General features: G+C 40.5%; 1 protein-coding gene across 7 annotated transcripts in view; it reads right to left on the minus strand.

Annotated features, from left to right (window-relative positions):
* Positions 1-20,988, minus strand: part of CFAP20DC (CFAP20 domain containing) — a 263,548-nt gene that overhangs the window by 68,782 nt on the left and 173,778 nt on the right. For all 7 annotated transcript variants that reach the window (XM_070738145.1, XM_070738144.1, XM_070738142.1 and 4 more), the window contains one exon: positions 15,861-15,922. In XM_070738145.1, coding sequence (XP_070594246.1) covers positions 15,861-15,922 — 62 coding nt within the window. The remainder of the gene's footprint in view (positions 1-15,860; positions 15,923-20,988) is intronic.

The following is a 20,988-nucleotide window of genomic DNA, read 5'->3' on the forward strand; positions in this document are numbered from 1 at the left end:
AAATCAATCAATCAATCAATCAATCAATCAATCAAAATCGTGATGAGTAAATGAATAAACAAAACTGTATTTTCTCTTATTCATGTAAATAAAATATTATTTGCACAACAGAAGATTGCTAAAATAGAATAGTACAGCAGTACCTCTAGATACGAGCTGCTCTACATGCGAGTATTTCAAGATACGAGCCACGAGGGGAGAGACATTTCTGTTCCAGTCCTGAGCTCAAATTCGGGATACGAGCCGAGCGTCCACTAGGTGGCGCAAGAATCCTTACTTTTGGTTATCTCGGAGGGGAAAAACAACATCTAAAGCAATTTGTTCCAGATACGAGTTGCCTCGACATACAAGCTCCCTTCTGGAACGAATTTTGCTCGTATCTAGGGGTACTCCTGTATTTCCTTTGTCAGAGTGACAAAATCTTCCCGATTACATCTACCCATCTACCCAATGATTGTGCACAGGGAAGGGCATGTGGGTGCGTTTCAGCGAAGTTGTTTACTTCCCTGTGGGGAAGCAAAAAGCCTCACCAAAATGCGCCCACACGTGCATCCCTGTGTGCAATTTTGCTACCTGCACAGTTGCAGGAAGCGTAATTGCGCTCAATCTCGCACTCGTGTTCCAGAGCCACGGAGCTGCGCGCAGTTAGGCATTCCATCAGCAGCCCTCCTCTGCAGAAGGGTGAATGGAAGTTGAGGTAAATTTATTTGAAGAGCAAGCATTCTTAACTTGGGAAATCTTTTTTACAGTTAACAAGGTAGCAAGGAGAGCTTCAAATACAGAGCCTTATGCCAGAGTGATTTTGATTAAGCATGGTTACAATTTCTTTGAGAACCCTGAGAACAACTGGAGCAGCTTCTCTCAACCTGAGCAACTTTGAGGTGCGTGGACTTCAACTCCCAGAATTCCCCAGCCAGCATGCTTCTGGGGAATTTTGGAAGTTGGAATCCATGCATCTTAAAAGCTGCAGAGGTTGAGTAACGCTGCACTAAGAGCATGGAAGAAGAAGGAAAATAATTTGCCTTTTTAATTCTTCTCCCTCCCAGAGGCTCTTTATATAATGATATGTGACATTAACATGGCTTCTTTTAGGAAGCTACATTGGTGCTCAGAATAATTTATTTAAAAACAACCCATGTTGGACATTGTCAATTTTAAGAGACACAGAAATATCAATCGCTGACTTTTGGTCATAAAAAATTATTTATTTATTTATTTATTTATTTATTTATTCATTCATTTTTTTTAATTTATTTTGTCCAATACACAATGAGGGTTTTAGTGGGTATATATCAATATACACATAGTAAAATACATGATGAAGGTTATAGAGGAGATACTCATAGTAAAATATATCTAAGAAATAATAGAAAAGAAGATATAGGAATAGAACATATCAATGAAAGAATAGAAGAAGAGATATAGGAATAGAGGAAAGGTATAGGAGATATAGGAGAGCAATAGGACAGGGGACGGAAGGCACTCTAGTGCACTTGTACTCGCCCCTTACTGACCTCTTAGGAATCTGGATAGGTCAACCATAGATAATCTAAGGGTAAAGTGTTGGGGGGTTGGGGATGACACTATGGAGTCCGGTAATGAGTTCCACGCTTCGACAACTCGGTTACTGAAGTCATATTTTTTACAGTCAAGCTTGGAGCGGTTAATATTAAGTTTAAATCTGTTGTGTGCTCTTGTGTTGTTGTGGTTGAAGCTGAAGTAGTCGCCGACAGGCAGGACGTTGCAGCATATGATCTTGTGGGCAATACTTAGATCTTGTTTAAGGCGTCTTAGTTCTAAACTTTCTAGGCCCAGGATTGAAAGTCTAGTCTCGTAGGGTATTCTATTTCGAGTGGAGGAGTGAAGGGCTCTTCTAGTGAAGTATCTTTGGATATTTTCAAGGGTGTTAGGGTTAGGGTTACTATTACTGTACTGCTATTCCAGAAAGTTTTATTCCAAACATTTTGCTCCTAACTTAATCTCCTGTTTGAAACTCTCCAAAATGAGCAGAATTGAAAAAGAAAAGGATCAGAGAAAAGGAAATAGGTTGAGATAGGATCGCATTCACATTCCTCCTGGAAGAGGAATCCAGAAGACAGAAAGAGTATTACACTGAGTAACTGCCTGCTACAAGATTCGAAATCTAATAGGTATCCATCTTGCTTAAGCTTAGTTAGACAGAGAACTTCCATAGTAACTATCTCTATTTCATTCCACTTGTCTTTCTGAAGCCACAAAGAGACAGAGTGTGCTGTATATACTGTAGTTTATAATTTGGAGCACCTCTGGCTCATTTTATTGTCCATACGGCTTCCACTAAATCTTGCCTGTTTTTTTAGTATTACAAATTGGTAAGTTCATATTATTATCCTTCTGGAATCAAGCATACTTTATTATTCTGACAGGATTTGAGAATGTCAGAGTTTTAGCTGCTGCTCTGGAATACAATTGGGTGCTATCTGTTTTATCAATGTGCTTTTAATGGTATTTTAATTAAGTTTTTAATTTAGATTTTTATTAATATGTTTACTATTTCATTTTTATTGCAAGTGTTGAGGCTGGTGAGGTGGGAATGATTAGTTTAGCTTGAGAAGGATGGTATGCAGAACTTAGCTTAGCTCTCCTCCAAGACCATTAAACTTTCCAGGTATCTGTTAATTTGGAAGGATAAAGGAAAATAAGTCTAACATTTAAATTCTGGAATCAGGACCCATATGTCTGTGACTCTTTTCTTCTGTGATGGACAACTGTCCTCTGTGTCTTGCATTCATTCTAAACTACACTTCTAACTTTGCCAAACAATGTCTAGGGATCTGCTACCAAATTCAGCTCAGAGCTGAATTCAGGATTAAGTGTCTGGAGACCTACAATTTACTGCTGTAGCCTAATAGAACCCAATGAATCCAACAGAGCTTTAAGCTGATTGGCAGGAAGATCAGAGGGACACCCCACTGTAAACACCTAATTGGTCAGATTGTAAAAATATGTTCCATATGTGCCAGAATAGAAGCTTTAGTTCCTGACACCATGAGAAATTTATCTTTGCCCATGGTCTTAGGTGGCCCCTATGAAACGATCATTGCCCCCCCCAAGGACTCCCGACCCCCAGGTTGAGAACCACTGATCTAGAGAGAGATTCTTTGTTTTCTCCTCTTTTTGGAGAAGGAGAATTCCTTCAATAGCATTAGCATTAGCATTAGCATTCATTCATTCATTCATTCATTCATTCATTCATTCATTCATTCATTCATTCATTCATTCATTCATTCAATTTTTATGCCACCCTTCTCCTTAGACTCAGGGCGGCTTACAACATGTTCGCAATAGCACTTTTTAACAGAGCCAGCATATTGCCCCCACAATCCGGGTCCTCATTTTATCTACCTCGGAAGGGTGGAAGGCTGAGTCAACCTTGAGCTGATGATCACTGATTTAGACTTATATACTGCTTCAAAGTACTTTACAGCCCTCTCTAAGTGGTTTATAGAGAGTAAGCATATTGCCCGCCACAATGTGGGTCCTCATTTTACCGACCTTGGAAGGATGGAAGGCTGAGTCAACCTTGAGCCTACTGAGATTCAACCTGCCAAACTGCAGGCAGCCGGTGATCAGCAGAAGTAGTTTGCAGTACTACACTCTAACTACTGTACCAAGGCCCTATAATCACATTATCCAGTTGTATGCTATCCCTTCCTTGAGGAAATATAAGTTGCAGCCTGCGATATAGCCAGCTAGCTGAGCATTTAACTATGTGTTTAAAATGAAGCATCCTCTTCTATATGATTTAAACAGGACCTATGTTTCTTCACAGCCCACTTGTTGCGATTCCAGTTTTCTAACCAACAAACTGTCTGAATTGTTGTGTCTCTTCTCTTCCCTACAGGAAGAGTTGGGAAGCAGTTTCCTTGAATTTTTTCAATGACTTAGTATATGTCAAGAGCCTGGAGGTCATTTTAGCAGCAATTGATTTATTTTTTCAGATGTTATATTTCACAGATGAGAATCTCTCCCTCTCTCTCGTTTTGTGTGCCCATTCTTTCTTTCCTTCTTTTTTCATTTCAGCTATTATTTATTTTCCCATTCTGTTTTGTTAAGTAAATAAATACCCATTTCATTTCCTGTCATGGCTCCCCATGCATCCTGAGATGCCTTGTCTTTCTGTTCAATGCATAATCCACAGCTACAATTTACTCAATAATCTGACAAAGCCTACAATTTATGATACATTTTTTAAAAGTCCTATGTTCTATTGCATATAACTGTAATGGTGAACCTTTTTGTTCCTCAGGTGCTGAAAGAGCATGCACGCCCGCTATCGCGCATGTGTGAATGCCTACACCCACGGAGGTCCTCTGGAAGCTGGGAACAGCCTATTTCCCAACTTCTGGTGGGCCCAGTAGGCTCGTATTTTGCCTTCCCCAGGCTCCAAAAGCTTTCCTGAAGCTGAGGGAGGGTAAAAACACCCTCCTCCATCCCCTCTGGAGGCTCTCTGGAAGCCAAAAACGCCCTCCCAGAGACTCTATAGGAGCCAAAAATCAGCTGGCCGGCATATAACGGCTTGCGTGCCAGCAGATATGGCTCCGTGTGTCACCTGTGGTACCTGTGCCATAGGTTCGTCATCACTGACATACAATGTTCAGCATGTCCTCTGTTGGGATTGCAAAATGTAGAGGATCTCGTGTTAAAGGGACACCCTTGCTGTATACTAAAAGCAATGCAATCAGTCTGATCTTTATCTGTTCCCAAGCTTATTTATAATGACTCCTTCCCTACTTCCACTAAGACATTACTAGAGCTCACCTGATATATAGTGTCACTTGAACCAATTACTTTCCAGCCAATTGTATTCCAGCCTTTCTAGCATTTTCCCAATCAAAAGTCTCCTAGTTTCATCGTGAACCCCAAGCGGCATAGAGCCTTCTAGAAAAAGAATGGCTTCCAAAATGGCTAACCAGTAATTTTTGGAGACTGCCATTATGTTAACCTATTTCTTTTGATCAATGCATCAATCTTTTTGATATCCATTTCATATCAACATATTTGGAAGGTGGGAGAAAGAGACAATGAGAAGGAGGGTATATGTTTGTAGTTTACTTTGCAATAAGCAATTGACATGTATGACTTACCCTCCTTGCCTTTCGTAAGCTACTTAAGATCCACCTCTGCTGCCAGGCATGGGGGAATTAAGACTTCTTCTCCCCCTAGGCCATTACAATTGTATGCATGGTATGTTTGTATGTATGTTTGTATATTAAGGGGTTTTAATTTGCTTTTAGTATTGGATTATCATTGTATATTGTTTATGATTGTTGTTAGCCGCCCCGAGTTTTCGGAGAGGGGCGGCATATAAATCCAATAAAACTTGAAACTTGAAAACATGTGTGGTATTATTCTGGCCTGCAATAAAGTTTGCAACCTAATCCAGCTATCTGCTGTCAAATTAAGATGGGAATTACGGTAAGCTAAGGGTTAGTTGTCTGGAGACTTAAATTTAATTGCCAAGCCTGACTCTTATTGTTAGTTGCCTTGAGTGCCATCCTTCTGCAGAAAGGCAGGTTATTAATTCAGTAAATACACTAAGAAATCATTTAATCACTTCTATAGAGGAGCCTTCCTTAACTTGGCATTCTCTAGATAAGTTAATAATAATAATTTAATAATTTATTAGATTTGTATGCCGTGATTTGTCATAATTGTGATGATTATGGGGTGCAGCTAATGAAAACACAAAATCACCACCTCAGAAAATTAGAATATTACAGGCAACCAATAAAGCAAGGATTGTATATAGAACAATATTGGATCTCTGAAAGATATAAGCATGCATATGTACACAGGACTTGGTTTGGGCCCCTTTTGCAGCAATTACTGCCTCAATGCGACGTGGCATGGAAGCAGTGAAGGGCTACCAAAATTTTTACTACCAGACTGTGAGTGTGGCTTATGCAGGACACCCTGCATTTTCTTTCAACATCTTTCAGTGCAAATTGGGTGCTCTGGGGCGGAGCTCCATTTACGCTACCCCACTGCGTTCCCCCTCCCCCCATCCGTGCAGTAGCCCACTCCTACATGGAAGCTATCAGCTTGTGGCACTGCTGAGGTGTTATGAAAGACCAGGATGCTTCAATAGCGGCCTTCAGCTCTTCTGCATTGTTCGGTCTCATGTCTCTCATCCCTCTCTTGGCAATGACCCATAGATTCTCTATGGGATTCAGGCCAGGCGAGTTTGCTGGCCAATCAAGTATAGTAACCCCACGGTCATTGAAGCAGGTTTCGGTGCTGTTGACAGTGTCGGCAGGTGCCAAATCCTGCTGGAAAATTGAAGTCAGCATCCCTATAAAGCTCCTCTGCGGAAGGAAGCATGCTCCAAAATCTCCTGGTAGATGGCTATGTTGACCCTGGACTTAATGAAGCACAGTGGACCAACACCAGCAGATGACATGGCTCCCCAAATCAACACAGACTCTGGAAAATTCATGCTGGACTTCAAGCATTTTGTTGTATATGCTTCTTCATTCTTCCTCCATACTCTGGATCCTTAGTTTCTAAATTGTTTTATTAATTGCATGTAATATTCTAATTTTCTGAGATAGTGGATTTGGGGTTTTCATGAGCTGTACCCCATAATCATTACAATTATGACAAATGAGCCGGGGTGGCGCAGCAGGTAGAGTGCTGTACTGCAGGCCACTGAAGCTGACTTGTAGATCTGAAGGTCAGCGGTTCAAATCTCATCACCGGCTCAAGGTTGACTCAGCCTTCCATCCTTCCGAGGTGGGTAAAATGAGGACCCGGATTGTGGGGGCAATAGCCTAGCTCTGTTAAAAAAGTGCTATTGCTAACATGTTGTAAGCCGCCCTGAGTCTAAGGAGAAGGGCGGCATAAAAATCGAATCAAAAAATCAAAAAATCATGGCTTAAACTATCTTGCCTTGCATATAACGAGTCTCTCTCATATATTACGTTTCACCTTTAAGTTGCATTACTGAAATAAATGAACTTTTGCACGATATTCTAATTTTTTGAGTTTCACCTGTATATGGTAAATTCATTTATAGCAGAGGTCCCAGACCTGTGGGCCATGGACCATTCCCAGTACGTGGTCAATTAGGAACTGAGCTTCACAATTTGGAGGTGAGTCGTGGGTGAGTGAATTTGTATTTGCAGCTGTTGCCCAAGGCTAGCGTCACCACCTCCACTTCCATCTCAGTTCATCAGATTGTCATACGGCCACAAAACCTACTGTAAACTGCATATTCAAAGGATCCAGGTTACACACTCCCTTTGCTCCCCAGTCTGTGGAAAAACCGATCCCTGGTGCCCAAAATGTTGAGGACTACTGATTTATAATACATCTTATTAGGCCTTTTCTTTAAAGAAAAGTACTGTTCAGCCCATGTTTGTAACTTTCCTTTGGATATCATTCGAAATAAGTAGCTACTATTAAATTCTGTAGTTTCTGAATGCAATGCTAATGTTACATATTATTTTAAAATCTCCACTGTTTCTTCCAAAGTGAGATATCTTATTCTTATGCTTCTTTTTTAAAATAAGCATATTTTATAATAATTGAGATATTTCAGTGTCTCCTGATAATTCATATAAATTATACTGAATTACCAAATGCTATCTTACCTGATATTTCTGAATTAGCTTTATTTTATAGGAAGTATAGTATTTATTAAGCAATCAAATTTCGGTTTCTTTCTTAAAAGAAGCAATTAGGTAAGTTTACAGAATTAAAGAATCATAGACTAGAGAAATGATTTGTTTTCTTCTTTAGTTTTGTTTCTGATTTTTGTTAGAATTTCTTTATGTTATCTACTCTCCAACAATTTCAAAAAAGATCAACAGGACAGGCCAATCTTTCTTAGGTATATATTTCACCTTACTACATCTACCAGTTTTTAAAAAAAATAATAATGATGTAGGTTGATCTTATAAACACATCTTTCTATATTTATAGCTTAGTAATACCTTTTTTGGCAGACTGCTGAATTCATTGAGGAAATAGCAAGTGATGTATTTTATAGATTGCTTGTGCATCTCAAAATGATATTAAGATTTTAAAGTGTGTGGATCTTGGTGTCTGTATTTTCATTAAGTTAAATTTTAATTTTTAATAATTTTTCTTAAACAAATAAGAATCTATTAATTAAATTGAAGTTAATGTGTTACTACTAAGTAAATTTCTGGTTAATTGCTTCTTGCTATTGAGACCCAATCCCTTGTCCATAACAGTTTCTAAAGGATATATAAGTGATAAGAGGTTATCAATAGGGGAAGAGATAATTTTTTTTGGGGGGGAGGTGGATTTTGAAATAATGGTCTTTGGGCAAAATGGCCATGGGTTATAGGAGAAAGCAGGCATGGAAAAAAGGGAAAATTTGGCATAGAAGAAAAGATAAGAAATGAAAGTAGGGTGACTTCTGAGAGTGTCTTACATGAAAAAATTGTTACCCATGAGAATGAATGTAAATGGATGTACTGTATGTCAAGTGGAAGGAACCAGATCCAGGCAGGTTCATATAGAGTTCAAACTAAGTAGTTTATTATATTCTGCCTATTCCACACAAGGTTGAATTAGAGGACCTTCAAGATCCCTTCCAACCCTATTATTCTGTTAATCCTCTTCCTTGTCTGGCTGAGTGTTTCCCAATATAAAAATGCTTATGGTTCTAGATGAAACACACAATTATAATAATAATAATAGAGCTGGAAGGGACCTTGGAGGTCTTCTAGTCCAATCCCCTGCTTAGGCAGTAAACCCTACACTACTTCAGAAAAATGGATATGAATTAATTAATTGGTTTGAATTATGAAATATTTTTATGAGTATGAAGTTGAAGGTTGGTTACTAAAGAAAGGTATATAATAAAACAAAGCAAGTGTTTTTATTCCAGACAAGGAATAATGGATGGAAACTGACTAAAGAGAGATTCAACCTGGAAATAAGGAAAAGCTTTCTGACGGTGAGAGCGATCAACCAGTGGAACAGCTTGCCTATGGAGGTTGTGCGAGCTCCAACACTTGAGACTTAAAAAAAAAGATTGGACTGCCATTTGTCTGAAATGGTGTAGGGACTCCTGCTTGAGCAGGGGGTTGGGCAGGGGGTTGGACTAGATGACCTACAAGATTAGATTAGATTAGATTTATTGAATTTATATGCCGCCCCTCTCCGCAGACTCGGGGCGGCTCACAACAATGGCAAAACAGTACATAGTGACAAATCTAATATTTACCAATCTAATTACAGCTTTAGGTTAAAAAATTCATAAAAGCAACCCCAATATATATAAAAAACAAGCACACAATCAATCATACACCAAAACAACATGGGCAAGGGGGAGATGTTTCAATTCCCCCATGCCTGACGGCAGAGGTGGGTTTTAAGGAGTTTACGAAAGACAAGGAGGGTGGGGGCAATCCTAATCTCAGGGGGGAGCTGGTTCCAGAGGGTCGGAGCCACCACAGAGAAGGCTCTTCCCCTGGGTCCTGCCAGACGGTATTGTTTAGTCGACGGGACCCGGAGAAGGCCAACTCTGTGGGACCTAACCGGTCGCTGGGATTTGTGCGGCAGAAGGCGGTCCTGGAGATATTCTGGTCCGGTGCCATGAAGGGCTTTATAGGTCATAACCAACACTTTGAATTGTGACCTTCCAACTCTAGTAAAGAGTGGGAGTAAATGGATCAACACTGAGTAGATGAGGATAAGATTCTTTTGGTTGCTTTATGTACTTCTGGGCAATAAGGAACACTTGCTGTGACTATAGATGCGTTTTGGGGAACCATAGCAGTGTCAATGTGCTTTTCTCCAGTCCATCTGATATGGCAGAAATATATGCTGATATGCTGTGCACTGTCTGCATCGCTAAGTCATATTGTGTTTCAGTAATAAGGTAACAACTGCTGCTGTCCACCCACATATAAAGCGGGACAACTTAAGGAAAGTGATTGATGGATTCCCTGCTGGTAGGAAAATCAACTAACAATTGCTCTACCTATAGAGAGAAAAATGGTTACATCATTGTCAGAGTGTAGATCTCGGCTAGCTCATCTACTATCAAGCCTGAATTTGATTGGGGTGTGGGATTGTTTGTATCCTTGGGCATCCTAGCATGAATTGAGTTTGCAGCTGGAGGGGGATGGAGCCTTTAATCAAAACATCATTTCTAGCCAATGAGTCAACCACATTCCAACGTCTGGCTGGCCAGAGGAAGAGGAGGAGGAGGAGAGTTGTTGCCGAGCAACCAGTCCCCACATTTGTTGGACAATGTGACTGTTATTTTGGAAACTTAAGAAACTGAGACTTATATTGGAGTGAAAAGCCAGGGAACTTTAGTACTGGCTTTTTACCAGTAGCGCCAAGATAAATTTGTTCTTTGAGGAAAAGCAATGCCTCAGAGTTCGATCTGTGATGGGTGCATTACTTGGAGCCTGACTTCTACATGTGTTCCTTGTGGGCACATCTGCGTGATAATTCCATTCCATTCTTATTCTCCCATGCCTCTGGAAGGAGAGTCCAGCATGGGTTTAGCTCAAGTCTTATTGGTAGGGACTGAGTTTTAAATTAATATCATTAACATATTAAGTAGGTACTGCCCCCTTGCTGCCCCAAGAACTCAGTTTTAAAAAACTCAGTCTAGAATAGGGACTCTGAGTTTTTGCTCCTAGCTGGAAGTTGAAAATAAATTGCATTTGTATTATATTTTTTTGTTTTCTTGCATTTTAATATTGTGTTTGTTTCTGTTTTTACAGGTGACCTGCTTCGGCTGGGGTCTCTGCCCTCCGCGGGCACCACCCCCATCATTCTCCTTATGGAGCCTCTTCTCCCTGCGAGTACTGCCCTGAAGAGGAGATATTGGGCTTCAGATCACTGACCTCCGAGGCCATATCTAGCCCATTCACCCCGAGTGCGGAGGGGTCTGTCCCCTGCCCACCTAAACAGGGGCGGCAAAACAATTAAGACGCGCCGGGGCCAGAGCGCCTCTCAGCTGATTTCAAAAAGGAGCGGAGGCGCGGAAAGCCGATGAAGGCAGGCGGCAATGCTTTTAGGCGCTGTTAAACGCCGCGATTCCTGGCTGGTTGACTGCCAGACAAAGCGCCAGTTTAAAAGAAAGCCTCGATTTCAGAAGAGGTAGAGAATCCCTCGCCCGCCATTTTTCCTCAGAAACGGTGCGCGGGAATCAATCTTTTTGGAAATTGGCGCGAACTTGGCCGGGTGCCAGCAGCCTTCCAACAGTACTCTGCCCGGTAACAGCCTGATTGGTTCAGTCACTCACGTGACCGGGGCTAATACCGAGGCCTGTTTCTTAGCTGTTATTCGTACTCAGGTACTTACAAGTACAGTCGATTGGTGCTTTGGTCTGCTATTTAATTCATTATTACTGTAAGTGCGCTGCCCCATTATTATGCTTTTATAAAGCTTTTTAATTTTGCATGGAAAAAGCAGTGAAGCACCTGAAGAAGGATGGCTGGGCGCAAAGAGAAGTAGGGTAAGTGGTTCTTTGATGCTACACACCCACTACTCCCCACCAGCCTTGCCCCATCTATCAGGAACTGCAGCTTTCTTGCATTGGGAGAGTTAAACAACACCCTCAACTTTCTCTTCTCATGCAGGATTTTCAGGGGAAGATGGGGTTGGAAAGAAACAAGTAAGATACTTGTTGGGAAAAGATTTACTTTCTTCTGATTTCCTTCTCTTCCCTGCTTCCTGGAAGGTGACAGAAGTGTGAGAGTAAAAGTGGCTCTTTAGATTACCACCCTTTGTGGTTAGGCTGCTCTTGTATAGTTCAGATACATGCAAAGCATAATATATTTAAAAAGGTAGATTACCCCATCCAATCATGTCTGACAGTTGGAGGCGGTGCTCTTCTTCATTTCTTAGCAAAGGGAATCAGGGTTGTCCAAAGATGGTTCCATTACCATGTGGGTGGCATGGCTATAATGCCAAAGCTGTATGGAACATTGCTATCTTCCCACTGAAGTGGTACCTATTTATCTACTTGCATTTGCATGCTTTTGGACTGCTACATTGGCAGGAGCTGGGGAAAGAACGGGACCTGATCCCATCATGTGGTACTTGAATCTCGAACTGCCAATCTTTTGATTGACAAGCCCAGTGTCTTAACTGCTAGGTCACCATAACCCTATAGCATAAAGCACTGGTGTCCCAAAGGTGCTTTATTCCCCCCAAGAGGCAACGGCTTTTTGACTTTTCTTTGAAGATATTTCACTTCTTGTCCAAGAAGCTTCTTCGCCTTCTGTCTTCAAAGAAAAAACAGAAAGCCCAGTTCCCTCTTCGGAAAAAAGCACCTTTGGGACAACCATGACCTTCATGATTGAGAATCTGCATAGACAATACACTGGTGTGTATTTTCAGAGACGTATTGGTCTTCCAGAGCAGAGGTCTCCAACCTTGGCAACTTTAAGTCCTGTGGATTCTATTCCCAGAATTCCTCAGCCAGCAAAGCTGGCTGAAGAATTCTGGGAATTGAAGTCCACACATCTTAAAGTAGCCAAGATTGGAGACCTCTGTTCCAGAGGACCACTGGGCATGAATCAAAAAAGTTATGTCTCCTGCATCAGATTCTCTCGTACCACTGGAGATGGAATGGGTTGGTTTGTAGGGAACAGTGGCTATGATTCTACCGATCATCTGCATGCAATCAGATAACTAAACTAAACTTGGCTAAAGACCAAGTTCTTCCCTTTTCTTGTCATTCTTCTAAACACCAAGTCAGAAATTTGCAGAAAAATTGGGGAGGTGATGGTGGGGAGGATGAAACAAAATTTTCATATTGGAGTTTTGTAATTGAGTTAAAGAGGGAAAGTCCTTTTCCTTGATATATATATACCTTCAAGTTGGCTAATCTTAGAATTTAAATAAGAAACTGTCCGAGATAATAGAGTTCTATTGGAGCTTAAAAATGCAAAAGTGACCAATGGAGAGAAATAACTTTTCAGTTGTGATCTGTAATGGTTCTGGTATGTTTGGATTCTTACTTCAAAAACTAGAAGAAATTAATCACTTCCCTATTGTTGCTGACATTGTGCTCAATTAAAAAAAATGCTAGCATTTTATACATTTGCCTGAAGAAAAAGTTAGAAGATTGGAGCAATGAGTCGCCACATCTCAGGTAATGAGAGAAGAAGAAAATTTATCTAATCAAACAAGGAGGACTTTTTTGTACCAAGACTGTAAGGGGAAGGCCGTAAAAAAGAAGCAATGCCAATGAGTAAGAATGTCCATAAGCAGATTTAGCTATTCTGCACTAGGGAAATTTAGAAAGATTTAAAAACCTGACAGAACAAAAAAGGGTTTGAGACTTTAGGGAAAGAAAAATGCACCATAGAAACATAGAAGTCTGACGGCAGAAAAAGACCCCATGGTCCATCTAGTCTGCCCTTATAGTATTTTCTGTATTTTATCTTAGGATGGATATATGTTTATCCCAGGCATGTTTAAATTCAGTTACTGTGGATTTATCTACCACGTCTGCTGGAAATTTGTTCCAAGGATCTACTGCTCTTTCAGTAAAATAATATTTTCTCATGTTGCTTTTGATCTTTCCCCCAACTAACTTCAGATTGTGTCCCTTTGTTCTTGTGTTCACTTTCCTATTAAAAACACTTCCCTCCTGAACCTTATTTAACCCTTTAACATATTTAAATGTTTCGATCATGTCTCCCCTTTTCCTTCTGTCCTCCAGACTATACAGATTGAGTTCATTAAGTCTTTCCTGATACGTTTTATGCTTAAGACCTTCCACGATTCTTGTAGCCCGTCTTTGGACCCGTTCAATTTTGTAAATATCTTTTTGTAGGTGAGGTCTCCAGAACTGAACACAGTATTCCAAATGTGGTCTCACCAGCACTCTATATAGAACAGGAGATAAGATAGTGGACCCTCAAGGGGAAATAAAATGAAAATAAATGAAAAGTAGAACTTTTATAAACTTTGCAGTCTTTGTTGCCTAATGTATAGAGTATGGACAATAGATGCAATATGTCTCAGTTGTTACTACAAAAAAGTAACTTTAATTTAATTATGTATGGAAAGCTGGGTCAATCACAAGAAGGCTCTTTAAAAAAATCAAGGAATATTTACCCTCATCTACCCATGGATACAGAAATTAATTCAGTTGCCGGAATTCTCATAAGCCCAGTCTTATCTTCTTAATACTATTGCTAAACAGATGCTGTGAGAATCATGCTTGGAAGGAACATTTTAGCTTTAAGCAGCTGCCAACAAGCTTTCTGCTATGACACATCAAAAACTGAGGTCCAGCCAATACCAAAGCCCACTGAACATGCTGCTGTTTTCAGCAATGCACTGTAAACTTATCCTTCACAGCTCTCATTAGATTAATTTTTTTTAAAAAGACATAGAACAATTGAACACAAATTTGAAAAAAAAATTCTTGCAGCAAAGATAAACAAAGGATAAGTCTTTATACAAAGTCCTTTTGGTTCCTAAGCCAAGTTTTCCTTGAGCTAGCTTTTTAAAAGAGTTTTCCAATAGTAGCCATAGCAATTGCTTTGTTAAGAGATTATTTGAAGATCTGTCTCTTAGGTAATCTAGAACAGTGATTTTCAACTTTTTTTGAGCCGCGGCACATTTTTTAAATTTACAAAATCCTGGGGCACACCAGCAATCAAAATGACACAAAATGACACCCTAAGATACTCTCCTCACTTTTTCCATCCCTGTCTCCTCCCCACCCTTTTGTGTGTGTGTGTGTGTGTGTGTGTGTGTGTATACACACTCTTGAACCATTTCCAAAAACAGGTGAGGGCTGGGGGTTTTTTCTCTTATTCTTTGGGTGCTTTTTATCATATGCTTTAAATCAAGAGTCACTTCTCTCTCTCTTTTGTTTCTCTTTCTTTCCTCTCATTCTCTGTCTCAATCATTTTCTCATTTCTCTTTTTTCCTCCCCTTTTTGGTCATTTCTCTCTCTCTCTCTCCCTTCCTCTCCTTTTCTCTCTCTCTCTCTTGCTTTCTTTCTTTCTCTCGCTTTCTCTCTCACTCTTGCTTTCTCTCTCTTTCTCTCTTTTCTTTCTCTCTCTTGCTTTCTCTCTCTCTCATTCTCTTTCTCTCTCTCTTGCTTTCTTTCTCTCTCTTACTCTCTCTCAGCAAAAAGTTGCGAGACCGGAACCTGAGCTTCCTTCTTCGCGGCACACCTGACCATGTCTCGTGGCACACTAGTGTGCCATGGCACACTGGTTGAAAAACACTGATCTAGAAAAGGGGACACAATGCCCTTGCCCAATGGGAGAAAGTCTGAGTTATGAGAGCGGTCGTGCAGAGGTAGATATTCAACCTTAGCCTGGGGTTCTTATGAAAACAATCTCTTTAGTTAAGAAGTCAGCTGCAGTTCAGATAAAATGAGGGGGAAAAAATCAATGTTTTTATATTTTTGCCTCTTTTTCTAAGGCGAGCATTACTGAATTCTTGAAACTACAGTACTTTCAAAACATAGGAATACAAAAAGATAGTAAAGCACTGTTCTAGGTTCAACGCAGTCACTTCTGAATTCCAGGACTTGCAATGATAAATGCCTTCCAATTTATTTGCTTCCAGTCTGTGGACACTGCTGTTGTTTGTGGTTGCTAAAAATGTATGCACCGGTCCAAATACACTCAACTGCTGAGCTACATATCAGCAATCATTTCCATTCCTCAGGTTTCTACTTATGCATGAGAGTATAAGTGTGGTCAAGGCTGGAAATACACATTTCTTTTTAAGATGGAGAAACTGGCAGTAAGATTTAAGAGTACACAAAAGAAAAGTTACACTGACTGGTTCTTCCCGTATTCTCAACACATCGGGTTTGCCTGAGCTGTAAAATAGCAACTTACCTTGAGTTGGACAGAGAAAGAGGGCTCATTTTTTTCTGATAGTGATCTCCTTGATTAACAGGCTGTGAAAGATACAAGAAATAAGGAGTTAAACAATTATTTTAGAAACATAGAAGACTGACGGCAGAAAAAGACCTCATGGTCCATCTAGTCTGCCCTTATACTATTTCCTGCATTTTTATCTTAGGATGGATATATGATTATCCCAGGCATGTTTAAATTCAGTTACTGTGGATTTACCAACCACGTCTACTGGAAGTTTGTTCCAAGGATCTACTTTCAGTAAAATAATATTTTCTCATGTTGCTTTTGATCTTTCCCCCAACTAACTTCAGATTGTGTCCCCTTGTTCTTGTGTTCACGTTCCTATTAAAAACACTTCCCTCCTGAACCTTATTTAACCCTTTGACATATTTAAATATTTTGCCTGTGTTCTTTCAATGTATGTAAATCTGAACTATAATGAACTATTTACAAAGTATATTATGTATATTTAATTCTTACAAAAAGCTAAAAAATGACTTTCTTAGTCCCAAAAATTCCCCAAGGACATTGGTGAAAATATGGAAGGACAGCAAGGTGTACATCTGTATAATATAAATTCACATAGTCAGTAAAATAATATATTTTTATATTGAATGAATCTGTGACATGAGGTTGTGATGGGTAAACATCTCCTTGCATACAGATTTCACTCTCCAAAACAACAAATCAGTTCAATGCTCAACTGTCCTTCATACAGCTTCATACCTATATCAGTTAGTGCAATCTAATTGATAAACAAGAGAGCATAAACACTTCACTCAAATAGCACTTACCCCCTTCTATGCTTTGTTTGGTTGTTTAGTGAGTTGTAATAAACAATATTGCTGAGTGCACTTGTTAAAAGGATTTTAAATGACATGCCATTATGCTTCACGTCCCAAATTTTACAGAACAGTGAATGGTGAAAGATAGCATTTTCCCCATAGAGGTTCAGCATCTCTCTGGCAGAACCTCTTTGGCAGTGATGGCGAACCTGTGGCACACAGAGCCATATCTGCTGGCACGCCAGCTGTTGCCCTAGCTCAGCTCCAATGTGCATGTGTGTGCGCTGACCGCTCTGGGAATTCGTTTTTGGCTTCAAGAGAGCCTCCAGGGAGATGGGGAAAGGAAGCCTTTGGAGCCTGGGGAGGGCAAAACACGAGCCTCCTGGGTCCACCAGAAGTTGGGAAACAGTCCATTTCCAGCCTCCAGAGGGGCGGGGGAAAGCTGTTTTCACCTTCCCCAGGCACTGGATTATGGGTGTGGGCACTTGTGCATGCGTGATAGCACGTGCCCATGCGCTTTTGGCATCTGAGGAAGAAAGGGTTCGCCACCACTGCTCTATGGGAAAGGAGGAGAGCCCCAAGGAGAAAATTCCTTGCATATCCCAGAAATGTACTCCTGAGCTTCCTGTTGTATGTTTTAGACCAGCAAAATATTTAAAAAACATGACAGCATCCAAGCTGAGAAGGGCTTTAACACTGGCCTGATTTAATGGTCTTCCTTTGGCCATTTTGAAAGGCCGATACAAAACAATTTTATTTGCCGCTTTCTTATGTCTTCTGTGCTACAGCAGGGGTGTCAAACTGGCAGCCCATGGGCTGGATATGTCATGCATCGGCCACACCCACCCCAGTTCCACATAAGCGCACTAGTGTGCCTTCCGTCCCCTGTCCTATAGTCTCTCCAGTATCTCGTATTTCTTCTCTACTATATCCCCTATAACATTCATTGTGTATTATTGTGTATTGGACAAAATAAATACATTAAAAAATATGTCAGGGGACTGCAACATGATGCTGTGAGTTTGACACCCATGTGCTACAGGCACCACAGAATCCTTTGCTCTCATTTTACTGTACTGCTGATCTTATATCAATATTAGAATATGTTTTATTTCCCCTTACCTGGTAAAATAGTTTTGTTTGCCATTCTGATCTCTGATTTCTATATATAAATTCTGCTTTCTGATAAAGGGACTTTAAGCTCCTGGATGTTGCCATGTTCTCTAACACTGCTAGTAAGTGAATATTAAATCTTCATCTTTTAATATAATATAACTGGACTAACTTTTGAACACTATTAAATAAGCATATAAATAGCTATCACATGACTGTTTTACTTCAATTCACTCCTGTCTTTTAGCCTTTTACTTTAATTTCAGACAAATAATATTCAAGGGTGTGGGGTTTTTTGGGGGGGGGGGAGAGGTCCTAGAAACGTAGTTTCCAATAGTAAAATAGTGACAGTAATATTTTGTATTGTTCTTTTAATTTGTGTTTTATGTTTGTTGGTCCTTTTTCACTTTTAAGAGTTTGCTATTTGTTTCATTCCATACTTGTCTTTGACCAAGATTTAAGATTTAAAAAAAAAAATCTGAAGAAAATGGCTTATCTCCAATGTGTTTTGGAACATCCTTGTTTTGTATGTGGAAAATCAAACTTGTAATGCTTCTAGATGCACCACAGCTGGAAATAAATTTCCTCCTGAATGTGTAAGGAGATTACTTCATTCTCTTCTTTCCTCAATTCCCTTCCTTCTTTGCAAATTCCAGAGTTGGATTTGATGCAAAACAGTCACTTTAAAAAAGTGTATTACACTTGACAGCTAAGCAGAATAATATGTAATTCTCAAAGCTGTTGTATCTTTTGGAGCATCTGCTAAACAATTTATATTTCGGTAATATTTCCTGACATACCTAGTTACTACATTTCATTTTTTGGTAAACTATCTTTGACTGCAGAGTACAGCTTTAGTTTGTTGTTATTAATGCATGTAAGCATCTGCTCCTGCTTGCTTGCCTATAGGAATTCAGAACCTTTGTAGTTTGAGAGAAAACCCCTCTCTTCCATCCAATTTTATTAAAGCTACAACAAAACTAGAAGGACATCGGATAATCATAGCACAGTAGCATATGGTTGAAGCCAGGCTAGTACAGGAGGAAGGTCAAAGTAACTCTGTACATAAATATTTATATTAAAAATGTGAATATTTATATCAAAAATGTACAAAGTGCACATACTAAATGAGAAAGATAAATGATAGACAAAGAACAGCCTTCTGGTGGTGCTGTTGCCATAGATTAGGCGTAGAGATAGAGGTTACCTCAAATTCAGCCAACATTTAGAACAAAAGAAGTTATCTATAATCTACAAAGCAAAAATTAGCAAAGCTCTGATGAGTACATAAGATTGGAAGAAAGTAGGATTAATTAGAGCAACTCTAGATTGTAGAATTTCTCACAAGAAACCTTATGTATAAGATACACCTTTCTCCCTCAAAGTGAGGGAAACTAATATTAAGCATCCATTTTTTAAAAATACAAGTCTGAATTTTGCAGAATTTCGAAAGAAGAAATAAAGTTGGTGGTCACAGCAGTTTTGTTTCACTCACTATAGAAATGTTCTTATACAGGGTCTAATTTTTATCAGCCCTGGAGCTGTAGAGGGTAACATACTTCTGGAAATGTAAAGCAGACCAAGTTAATACATGCCTCATTTAATATCAAATCCAAGGATTTTAATATTACATTGTATCTGTTATTTTCTGGTTGTGAGCCACCTAGAATCCCTCGGGAGTTGGGCTGAATACAGATTCGAAATAAATAAATAAATAAATAAATAAATAAATAAATAAGTTCTAATGACAGAGTGGAAAAACTTGACATACCGTATTTTTCGCTCTATAAGACGCACCTGCTGATAAGACGCACCTAGATTTTAGAGGAGGAAAATAGAAAAAAAATATTTTGAGCCAAAAAGGGGAGAGGAAGAGAGGAAGGAGTGAAAGAAGGGAGTGAGGGAGGAAAGAAGGGAGGAAGGAAAAGGAAAGCAAGAAATGGAGGGAGGAAAGGAAGGAAGGAAGGAAAGAAAGAAAGAAAGAAAGAAAGAAAGAAAGAGGGAAGGAACAGGAACAGAGGAAGGAAGCAAGGAAACTTATGAAAGGGGAGAGTAAGAGAGGAAGGACTGAAGGGAGGGAGGGAGGGAAGAAGGTAGGAAGGAGAAAGAAAAGAAGAAATAGACGAAGGGAAGGTAAAAGAGAGAAAGAAAAAGAGCAAGAAAGAAAGAGAGAAAGAAAATGAAAGAGAAATAAAAATAGAGAGGGGGAATGAAAGAAATGGAAGGAGGGAAGGAAGGAGAGAAAGCAAGATAAAGAAAGAAAGCAAGAGAAAGAAAAAAGAATGAAAGAGCAAGAGAGCAAGAGAGAAAAAGAAAGAAAGAAAGAAAGAAAGAAAGAAAGGCAACTTCAAAGAAAGGCTCACTGAGCATCTCTCACTCTCTCTCTTTCTATCCCTCTTTCTTTCTTTCTCTTCCTTTCTCTCTCTCCTCTTCCTTTATCTCCTCTCTCTCCCTCCCTCTCTTTCTCTCCCCCCTCTCTCCCCCTTTCCCTCTCTCTTTCTCTCTCTCCCTCTCTTGCTATCTCTCCCCCTCTCCCTCTCTCTTTCTCTCCCCCCTTTCCCTCTCTTTCTCTCTCTCCCTCTCTTGCTAGCTCTCCCCCCTCTCCCACTCTCTTTCTCCCTCTCCCTCTCTCTCCCCCTCTCTCTTTCTCTCTCTCCCCCCCTTTCTCTCCCTCTCTCTTTCTCACTATCTTGCTGTCTGTTGCTCTCACTCACTCTCGTTCTCCGTTCTTCTTAGCGGTGACGCGCGCACGCCCTGCCCGCCTCACCTTTGCCGAGAGCTCTCAGCAAGGGGGTTGTAGGAGAGGCGGGGCCGGCGGCAAAGGTGATATTCAATGTCGGGGGCGCACGGGCGGTTGCAGGCGCTCCCTATCTCCCTGCTAGCCCACTCGGAATATTCAAAATAAGAAAAACCTTCGCCGGCAAAGGCTTTTCTTATTTTGAATATTCCGAGTGGGCTAGCAGGGAGATAGGGAACGCGCCAACCGCCCGTGCGCCCCCGACATTGAATATCGCCTTCGCCGGCCTCCGCTGACAAAAGCCTTTGCCGGCATTTCCTCTCGGCGCAGCGGCGGGCGGAGAGAAGGAAGGGGGGGCAGCGGCGTCCCTCCTGGCCTTGGCGGGCCGCCCGACCCTCCCCACCTCCTGCAAACGCGGAGGGCAGCGGGGGGAGAGCGAGGAGCCGGTTCCGGCGGGCGCGGGGCTTGG

This window comes from Erythrolamprus reginae, chromosome 2 (assembly GCF_031021105.1).
Source record: "Erythrolamprus reginae isolate rEryReg1 chromosome 2, rEryReg1.hap1, whole genome shotgun sequence".
NCBI classification, from domain to species: domain Eukaryota; kingdom Metazoa; phylum Chordata; class Lepidosauria; order Squamata; family Dipsadidae; genus Erythrolamprus; species Erythrolamprus reginae.